The 10,770-nt window shown below is 39.9% G+C and overlaps 1 protein-coding gene across 1 annotated transcript; it reads left to right on the top strand.

Moving 5' to 3' along the window:
• Positions 1-7,667: 7,667 nt before the first annotated feature.
• LOC110287860 (secreted seminal-vesicle Ly-6 protein 1-like) lies at positions 7,668-10,532 on the top strand. The gene is made up of 4 exons (XM_021154368.1): positions 7,668-7,784; positions 8,379-8,492; positions 8,921-9,077; positions 10,302-10,532. The coding sequence occupies exons 1-3, from the start codon at positions 7,724-7,726 to the stop codon at positions 9,043-9,045; spliced, it is 300 nt and encodes a 99-aa protein (XP_021010027.1). The 5' UTR covers positions 7,668-7,723; the 3' UTR covers positions 9,046-9,077; positions 10,302-10,532.
• The last annotated feature ends 238 nt before the right edge of the window (positions 10,533-10,770 follow it).

Genomic DNA, 10,770 nt, shown 5'->3' with positions numbered 1-10,770 from the left:
GGTGGCATAAAGATCTGACAGACCAGCCACTAGAGGGCAAAGACGTTACCTGGTTCACAGATAGGAACATCTATCTAGAAGAAGAGAGTAGACATGCTGGAGCAGCTGTGGTAGAGGGACACCAAGCTATCTGGACACAGGTCCTGCCAGAGGACACATTGGCTGAAAAGGTGGAACTGATCACCCTCACTAAGGCCTTGGAATTACAAAAAGAAAAATGACTCAACAACTACACAGATAGCAGGTATGCTTTTGTCACAGCCCATGTCCATGGGGCCATATATCAACAGAGGAGTCTACTGACATTGGGAGGAAAAAGAATTAAGAACAAAGAAGGAAATACTGGCTCTACTGAGGATCCTCCACGACCCTGCCAAGGTAAACATCATCCACTGTCCTAGTCACCAGAAGAGAGATACTCTGATAGCAAGGGATAACAACATGGCAGACTGAGAGACATGAGCAGTTGCAGCCATGGCTCTGCTGGTGCTCCTGGCAATGGAGCCCGAGTTTACCTACACAGCAGATGACTTAGCCCTCATTTCCAAAGATGCCTGTCAACAAAAATAAGAGACTGTGGTACACCTCTGGGGGAAAGACAATCCTGCCACAAAGACAAGAAGAGGCTATGATCAAACAGATGCACCAGGAGACTCACTTAGGGGTAAGCAAGCTCATTCAGACATTCTCTAAGACTAAGTTCCATATACCAGGTTTAAAACACCTTGTGGAGCAGATGGTGCACAAGTATGTGCCCTGCCAAAAAAATCAATGTCTGTCACACTACAATGATCCAAGGAAGAGGTACCTGGGAGACAGACCTGGTGTCTACTGGGAGTAGACTTTACTAAAAAATATGGGTATAAATACCTACTGGCCTTTGTTGATACGTTCTCGAGATGGGTAGAAGCTTTTCCCTGTAAAAAAATGAGACTGCTAGGATGGTCATCAAGAAGATTATTACAGAAAAATTTCCAAGGTTTGGAGTGCCAAAAGCAATAGGGTCAGATAATGGCCCTGCCTTTGTTGCCCAGGCAAGTCAGGGCCTGGCCAAGTATTTAGATGTTGAATGGAACTTACATTGTATGTACAGACCTCAGCGCTCAGAACAGGTAAAAAGGATAAATAAAACCCTAAAATAGACCTTGACAAAATTAACCATGTAGACTGTCGCAAACTGGGTGGTGCTTCTTCCCATTTCCCTATTTAAGAACCAGAAATACTCCCTCTTGATTTAGTCTTACTCTTTTGAGATCCTTTATGGGGTTCCCACACCCATCACTGTTTTAAATGATGTGATTGAACCCACAGGTTGTTGTAATAATGATCTGTATGCTAGATTAAAAGGCTTGCAGGTGGTACAGAAAGAAATCTGGTCATAACCGGCTGCAGCAAACAAGCTGGGTACCCCTAAGACATCTCACCAGTTCCAGGTTGGAGATCTGATCTACATGCACTTGCATCATGCCCAGACCCTCAAGCCTTGCTGGAAGGGTCCCTGCCTAGTCCTGCTTACTACCCCTTCTTATCCCATTTCTGCTCTTAATCTTTGGCCCATGCATCCTTAATTGCTTAAGTACAGTACAAGTTTTGATGCTCAGACAACAATATCAGCAGTGCAACAAAGTGAGACATCATTTCAGGATTCAAAGGTACCAGAGGAAAAGGGGGGAATATAGAATCGAAAGTAAGTTAAAGACCACCTACCCTCTTCCCCTCTGAAGGGACTTTCAGAAACATAGTAGTCAAAATGATTAAGTCTACAGCTGCCAAAACAAAATAAACTGTTCTCAGAAAAATAACCATAACAAGATTAGCAGTTCCCAGAGAAATTCCCCTACCTAACCCCACACTGAATTCTGAAAACAAAAACAAAAACAAAAAACCCCTACAAACCACCCTGACCTTGCTGAATTCCCCATGACATTAATGGCTGTGATGTTAATAGCTGACCCATAAGTTCAAAATGTACTGCTGCTTTGCTGACTAAATCATAATAACCCACCATAAGGGTAGGCAAAGTGAGTCACTAGGCCACAGATAGTCACCCTATGCAAACCAACCAATGCCTGAAAAGGTTACTTGCTACACCAATGAGAATAAGCCAGCTAGCCCTGTTGCCTAAATTTGCCCCTTACAAGGTATAAAAAATGTGTTCTTTCTTTGTTCTGGGTCTCTCCTCTTGCCTTCGTGCTGAGGAGGGTCCCCTATGCATTGGATCAAAAAACAAATCCTCTTGAGTTTGCAGTGATGGCGATTTTTGTGGTCTTTGTGAGTGAGGGTCTTTTGAAAGACTCCTAGAGGGTCATTTGACATATTGAAGTGAATATTCTGGAGTATTTGGTTCTGTTTTCACTTCTTCAGTTTGCCTATGTTTCTGGTACTGTGTTCATGTGGATCCCATCCTACTTGGCTTATTCTTAACATATTTATCTGTTATAACCATGAATCTCTTGCTAAATCAAAGTTTCTTCTCATATAAATCAAAGTTGTGTGTGCCATTTTAGTTGAAAGTCGATTTTGTTTGATATTAGAATGGCTACTCCAGATTGTTTCTTGGGACTATTTGTTTGGAAAATGGTTCTCCAACCTTTTACGGCATTGATATTTTTATGAAGCATCAGCTGTCTTAGTGTTTCATAAATATTCTTCTCCACCACCTTTTGATTGGTTTAGTAATGAGCTGAACGGTCTATAGCTGGGGCAGGAAAGGAAAGGCATGGTATTTGGGCAGAGATAGGAACTGTGGGAAGAATCAAGAGGGCCAGGACTTGCCAGTGGAGCATGAAGGTTGAAGGAACAGGTGCTGGGACTGACTGTGACAGAGAGGTAATGGGGACATGTGGCAAACATGGACTAGTATAAATGAGTTAATTAAGTTATATGAGCTAGTTGGAAACAAATCTAAGCTATAAGGCCTAAGTTTTCATAAACAATAAAAGGTCTCTGGGTAACTATTGGGCATCTGGCAGGTCAGAGACAATTTAATGATAGGAGTGGGTATTACATTTAACTGGAGAGTAGTGTACTGTTGTGGTAAATCTCCAAATAAACCTGGGCAAAGACAACACAACTCAATTGATATGAATGCAAGCTGCTTGCCTAGATTGGGCAGATCTACCACTACATTATCCTCTTCCCCATCTTTGAGATCCCTTATAACTTGTGGTTTCTTCAGGCCATGTGCTTCTGCTCCACTTTCCTTCTACCCCCTCTTCTGTCTTCCTCTCTTCTCCCTCCTTCTCTCCCAAACTTTCAGCTTCACCTTCCCTTCTTCTGTCCAATCACTGGCTCTAGCTTTTATCTTACAAATTAAGGTGGTGAGAAGGTTCTTAGGAAGTCACCTGAGTACCAACTTATTCCTTGTTGGCAGCCCCTCCCAAGAGAGCGGAATTAGCATAAAAATAAAAGCAGACTCTGCAACAGTGTACCACTCAAACAACATCTGTACCACTGTTCCACCAGTGGGTGTTTGTTAGCCCACTTGTTATTTTAGCTGGCAGAGTTCACAGCTGTATAATTCTTCTTTCTTTGTAGCATACACATAACCTTTCAGTATCATGAAAGCTAACAATTAGAAATGAAGTTTCTAGGAGCACTATGTTGGTTTCTTCAACAATAATGTTTTACCATTAAGCTTTGTAGTGTAACTAAAGCAATGGCAATAGCCTGTAGCCTGTAGTGTTTGAAGAGAGATAGTCTACACCTGAAACTGGACATTTATTGGGTAGCCTATACTATCTTACAGAGACACTGTTCTCTGTTACAGATTAATTAGATTCAATTAGAGATGAAAAGGGAGGCATTCCTTGAAAGGCACACTTCATGAAGAACATAAGATGTCTCTCTTTCCTCATTGCACCATCACACTGCCGTTCTCACCCGAAGTCTGTTTGTTTTTGAGACAGTGTCTCTCTACATAGCCCTGGCTATCCTGGAACTCACTATATAGACCAGGGTGGCCTTCAACTCAGAGGTCTGCCTGCTCTGCCTCCTGAGTGCTGGGATTAAAGGCACAAACCATGTGTGACATACTGCTTTCGCTGGTTTTGTGTGTCAACCTGACACAAGTTAGAACCATCAGAAAGGAAGGAGCCTCCGTTGAGGAAATGCTGTTGAGCCAAATGAGATCCAGCTGTCAGGCATTTTCTCAATTATTGATCAACAAGGGAGGTCCCTGCCCATGGTGGGTGGTGTCTACCTGGGCTGGTGTTCTCAGATTGTATAAGAGAGCAGGCTGAGCAAGCCATGAGGAGCAAGCCAGTAAGCTGCACTTCTCCATGGCCTCTGTACTAGCTTCTGCCTCTAGGGTCCTGCTCTGAATTCCTGCCCTGACTTCCTTCAGTAATGAACTCCAATGTGGAAGTGTAATCTAAATAAGTCCCTTCCTCTCTAACTTGCTTTTTTGGTCATGGTGTTTTGTCACAGCAATAGAAACCCTGACTAAGACACATACTCATCCCATTTTGATAGAGGAACTAGAACAGCCATTCAGAGACTGGGGCACTTTTTATGGTTTGAATCTGAGCGGTTCCTTCAAAGCATCACATGTGAACACTTTCTCCTCAGTTGATGGCACTGTTTTGGAAAGCTATGGACACTAGAGGTAGAACCCAGCTGGCAAAGTCATTAGAGGTGGGACTTTGAAGGTTATAGTCTTTCCTGATTCTGCCCTGTGCTCTTGGCTACCTGGTCCTGGCCATAAAAACAGCTTTCTCTGCTTCATTCTTTTTTTATTTTTAAATATTTATTTATTGCATCTAAATACACTGTAGCTGTCTTCAGACACACCAGAAGAGGGCATCAGATCCCATTACAGATGGATGTTAGCCACCATGTGGTTGCTGGGATTTGAACTCAGGACCTCTGGAAGAGCAGTCAGTGCTCTTAACTGATGAGTCATCTCTCTAGCCCTCTGCTTCATTCTTGAGGTTCAGATTGTAAGTTCTCAGCATTCAGTGCCCGTCACCATGCCTGTTGCCTTTTGTCATACCTTCCCACCATAATGGACTCCTAAAGTCCAGAACCATAAGCACAAATAAACTCTTTCTTCTGTAAGGTGCTTTAAGAGTCACTGTCTTGGGGCTAGTGAGATGGCTCAGTGGGTAAGAGCTTCCGAAGGTTCTGAGTTCAAATCCCACACCTACATGGTGACTCACAACCACCCGTAATGAGATTTGACTCTTTCTTCTGGAGCATCTGAAGACAACTACAGTGTACTTATGTATAATAATAAATAAATCTTTGGACTAGAATGAGTAGGGCCAGCCAGAGCAAGTAGAGGTCCTAAAATTCAATTCCCAACAGCCACATGAAGTCTCACAACCATCTGTGCAGCTAGAGTGTACTTACATACATAAAATAAATAAATAAATCGTTACAAAAAAAAAAAAGAAAAAAAGAAAAAAAAAGAAAAAAAAAGAAAGAAAAGGGAGGCATTATGACAGACACCAAAGAAATTTAGAGTAATTAATTTGGGTCTTCTTTTGGTTAATTTGGCTGATGATTCATCAATTTTATTAATATCCTTGAAGAACAAACTCTTTGTTCATTAATTCTACATATTTACATACATTTATTTTATTAATTCCAGCTTGATTTTATTTCTTTCAACCTTTGTCTACTGACTTTGGCTGTATCTTGTTCTCCTTTTTTCAAGATCTTCATATACATCATTGCATCATTAAATTGAGAGCTCTCTTTCTCTCTCTTTCACTTTGTGTGTGTGTTCATGCATTGCATGTGTGTGTATGTGCTATATAGCCACTTAGCCCTATAAACTTTACTTTTAGGAATGCCTCCATTGTGTCCTGTAGATTTTGGTGTTTTCATATTCATTAAATTCTAGGAATGTTTTTTAAAAAATTTCTTTTTTGATTTCTTCCTTGACACTACTATCATTCAGTAGTGTGTTTCTTTGTTTTCATGAGTTTATGTACTTCTAAAATTTCTATTAATGTTGGCAGCTAGCTTTACTCCAATATTGTCTGATAGAATATAGGATGGTTTTCCATTTTTTTCTATGTTTGTTGAGGCTAGATTTGCATTGCAATGAGGAGTTGATTTTGGAGATAGTTCTATGGGCTGATGAGAAGACTGAATACTCTTCATTGTGTAGAATGTTCTATTAGGTCTAGTTAATTAATGATATAATCCAACTCTAATGTTCTCTGCTTAGTTTTTATCCAGATGACCTGTCTGTTGGTGAGAATGAGTAATTGAAGTCACCTTCAATCACTGTATTATGGTTAATCTATGGTTTTTGATCTAGTATTATGACTGTTATTGAAGTTGGTGCATTGATGTCTAAAGTTGTAATACCCTCTTGATGGATTTATTTCAATGAGTATGAAGTGACCTTCTTTATCTTTTCTGACTAGTTTTTGTTTGAAGTATGTTTTGTCAGTTATTACAACTGCGATATTGGCTCATTTCTTAGTTTAAATTTGCTTGGATATTGGGATTGGATGTGGTTCCTAGTGAATGTGCATTGTTGACATGGGCATAGCCATCTCAAAGACCCAAATGCTGCAGACTCACAAGACAGGCAAACCTTTTCTAGGTAGGGTATGGAAATTGGCTAAACTTTTCCCTGACCTGTGTGCAGATGCTGAGAAAATGTTAAAAAACTGGCGACTACAGTTTCCTCCTCTAGGATGACTGCAGATGGAGGCTTATTCCCTACAGAGATCTCTCACAGAAACTAGCTAATTTTCCTCCTTAAGTACATAAACTCGCTGAGTTTCCGGGTAGTGTAAGTAGAGCTTCCATCAGAGTGAGCACAACCCACCTGATCCCAGATTTTCTGTATGCATTTTTGTCCTTTATTCATTCCCACATGGCCCCAGTAAGGCTTACAGGGCCAAGCCATATAAAACATGATATTTGGAATTAATTTTTTTTTTTTACTCTAAGGTTGTGGCTATTGTAGTGTTTACCCTTGGAGTAAACAATGATAAGGACCTTGTTTCCTAATCAAATTTTATTGTCTGAATCTTTTTATTGAGGAATTGATGATAGTCATATTTTATCATGGGAAAATGTATCTCTCCTTCAATTTTAATGGATAGTTTTGTTTAGTACAGAAGTTGTCATTTGTTAGAACCTGGAAAACATCTTTCCAGGTCCTTTTGTCTTTAAAAGTCACTGTAGGATAGTCTGGCATTATTCTGATGTGCTTGCCTTTTTATGTGACTGTACCTCTTTTGTTGCAGCTTTCAAAACTCTTTTTGCTTTTAATTTTTTTAATGTTTTAATTATAACATGTTCTCTCTGATGCACAGTCATATTCTGGCCTCCTCCATTTCTGAGAACTACTCTTGACCCATGTTTGGAATTATCCCTGGACTTGGCTTCATGTATGAGTTTGAATCTTGTTCTAGCTCTCTTTCTGCATCTATTCTAGATTAGACACTGGCTCTGGTTCCTCCAGATTTATCAGCTACCAGAGGTCACAATTTCTTGAATCTCTCAGTCATGAGTCACTATCTGATAGTAAATACTTGTTGGAAAGAAACCAGAAGGGCATGGCCAACTGATGAACAGAGCCAGTGATGAAGGTAGGATATGGGCTTTCTGCAGGGTATCTGCTGAGTCCATGGCTTGGCATTCTATTGGGTGCCCCTCCTTCCTTGTGCTTATATATATGTTGATCTTGTTGATGCTATGTCCTGAGTACTCTGCCCTGCACTCTGCTCAGCTGTGTTCCTAGGCTCTCACTGCAATGGAAAAGTACCTCTTGTTGCTACTCTTGGGCATCATTTTGCAGGTGGGCTTTCTGCAAGGTGAGATCCTGGCAGATGGTATTGGTAGGCAGACATATGATTATCACAGTGTGTTGTGATTTGGAAAAATGAGCAGCAGGAGATAGGACATGACTGTGTTTAGACATGATCCCTGACCCTTCACTCCTATACTTGTTCATTCTCCTTTCCTCCCTTGCCTCTGATATGACCGCTATAGTCTTTTCTTGTCCTCCTATTTTTTATTTTCCAGCTCCTGGTCCTTCCTCAATTCATAGATGTAAATGTAGGCTGAAAGTTGGTCAAGAAAAGTCCTTGATAGAATGATAACAATGAGAAAATGGTGAGGGGGATCTGCCCAATGCTGTGTGACTGTCTCTAGCAGCCTGCATCAGATATTTGATTTTTATCCTTACAGTCTGTGAATTGGGGGTGGGGATACATTCTTTGTTCTGCTGAAGCCATTCCCTTTCAGAATACAAGGTCATGGGCTTCCCTGTAGAGGTAAGTACAATGTATATCCAACTCCTTCTCTGAACATTTTTTTTTCTTATTCAGGGCCATGGGCTCAGCTTCTGTATGATGCTTGAAGCTGGGTGCTGAGTATGTCTCTTACACTTGGTTTTTCCCTTCCAGCACTGACATGTGTCAGCTGTGGAAAGATGAACTCTTCTGGGATTTGTGAGACAGCAGAAACCTCCTGTGAAGCTGCGTATAGGAGGAAGTGTGTTTTATGGCTACTCTATAAAGGTATATAAGACCTTGGAGGTTTCAGGGTATTTTTTCTTACCTGTGAGAGATACAACAATCTGTGATCTTTGACAAAGATGCTGAGTGTGGGAGAATGTGTTGCTGTGTAAAAGTAGAAAAGGATTCCTCTAATTCTGGTATTGGTTGCCAATAATTGTCAATCAGATCAACAAACCAATAATGAGAAAAAACAATTTTGGTTGGTCTCTTGGTGGTTCACAGGGCCTTCTCAGTGAATATAATCAGAGTTGACAAAATTTTTAACCTAAAATTCCACTTAGCACTTTTGTGAATGGAATATTGCCTGTGTGTAACATTAATAGACAAACAATGACTATCTACCTTGAAGCCCAGATTTTCTCATTGACCAAGTCATTGATTCTTTCCAAAACATGTATATTTTATCTCTTTTCCTTTTTCCTTTTCAGATGGCAAATTCCAAAATGGCTTCCAGGGATGTCTCAAAACATGCTCCAATTATACCAAAATCAACAATAATGTGGTAAAGGAATATAAATGTTGTGATCACCAAAATTTGTGTAACAAGCCTTAAAAGCCCTTACCTGCCCTCCCTATTCTACTTAGGTAAGTCCTTATCCCTTCCTTGTACTCTTGTAGTCTTATAATGCTATGAGACTACAATGTCCAGCACTGCCCAGGCTCTGTCATTTGTCTTTACATATCATCAGGAGTTGACATTTTAACAGTTGAATTGTCACTCTCCATTTCTAGGTTTCTGGCTTCCTTTCCTTTCTCCCTGCATTCTTCCAGCATGATTGACATATAGGACACTCTTCCTCACTAGTCTCTTGATTGCTACCTTTTTTTATAGTAAATTATAATGATGGATAAATGCTGCAATTAGGGATTGGTTTCCCTGTGAATATGACAGACCTGATGCCTATCTTTAATGAATCTTCACTTCAGTGATGCCTTTTCTGACAGGCTGGCCAGCAAACAAGAGCTCCAGCATCTCACTTCATTCTTATTCAGAGAATATAGGACATATGTTAGGTAGACTCTCACTTCTGTGACTTATGTAAAACAATAAAAAGAGAAATATTAGTTTTCTCTCATGATTTTGAGATTTCCTCCAAAACAGGAGGATGCAATAGAACAGAGTTTTTAAATTCATGGTCCGTGGGAAGTAAAGCTAAGTAAAATAGGGCATGACCAAGATGAGATACAGCTCCCAAAGAACTGTCCCTGATTGCCTACTTCTTCCAGTTAGATTCTCCCCAAGAAATCTCTCCCATCTTTTAGCATTCTGTCAAGTGTTAAAGTGAATTAATGTCTTAAACCATGGATTAGGACAGAGATCTCACATGCTAATTGTCTCAGTAAATGTCCTCCCAGACACTCCCAGACATGTACTTGTGGAATCTCTCAGACATCCTCAGTTCCATCAAGTGACTAGGTTGTGACATCAACAACAGGTGAAGGTGCTCCTGAACCACAATGTCCATCTCCCCTGAGTTCACATGCGCATGTGCTTCTTTGTCCTGCAAAGACTGCAGTTTAGGTTCACTTTTAGTAAATTCCATAGATTTTGAAGTCAGGGTTGTTTGGGATATTTATTGTTATACATTAGTAGATTTTATAGTCAATTTCAAAAAATGTAGACAATGATGCCCATAGAAAACATTGCTACTGATCCCTTCTCAAGACACATTTTTGTTTACACTTTCAAGTAGATATTTCAAAGTGTTAGAATCATGTCTAGGTTACAATATGTATTTGTATGTATTAAACACATCTATTTATTATTTATTTATTTAAAATATTGAAAAAATTATGTTTTTTTTTCAGAGATATTCATTGCGTCATGCCACTGGAGCAGGTCATCAAGCCTTCTACTGAACCATGTCTTTAGCTCCACACCTGCTTTCTAAATAATATACCATAGTAGTGTTCCCATGCTATATGTATACTTCTGTTTTCTGTTGGGTACCTTGCAATGCATTCTATTCTTCATGAAATGGATTTCATTGTATAATATGCGTTCTTATATTATATTCAATTAAACTTGTTTTGCACTTACTTGTTTATGTGTGTCCATGTACATTCAGCTGCCCATATTCAGAGGTCAGAAGTGAAATTATCGAAGCTAATGACTCCTTTTATCATATTGGTTCTGAGAAATTGATATTAGATGTTCAGGCTAAGAAGTTAGCTCACAAATAGAAACATAATAGGGATGATTTTATAAAAGGCTAAGGAGGGTAGCTACTGTTTTGGGAATTAGATTGCCTGTACCCATGTGTTAGCCTATAATCAT

Source organism: Mus caroli, unplaced genomic scaffold, assembly GCF_900094665.2.
Source record: "Mus caroli unplaced genomic scaffold, CAROLI_EIJ_v1.1 scaffold_19181_1, whole genome shotgun sequence".
In the NCBI taxonomy this organism is placed as follows: Eukaryota; Metazoa; Chordata; class Mammalia; order Rodentia; family Muridae; genus Mus; species Mus caroli.
Note: the sequence above shows the minus strand (reverse complement) of the source record. Positions and strands in the feature narration are given on the sequence as shown.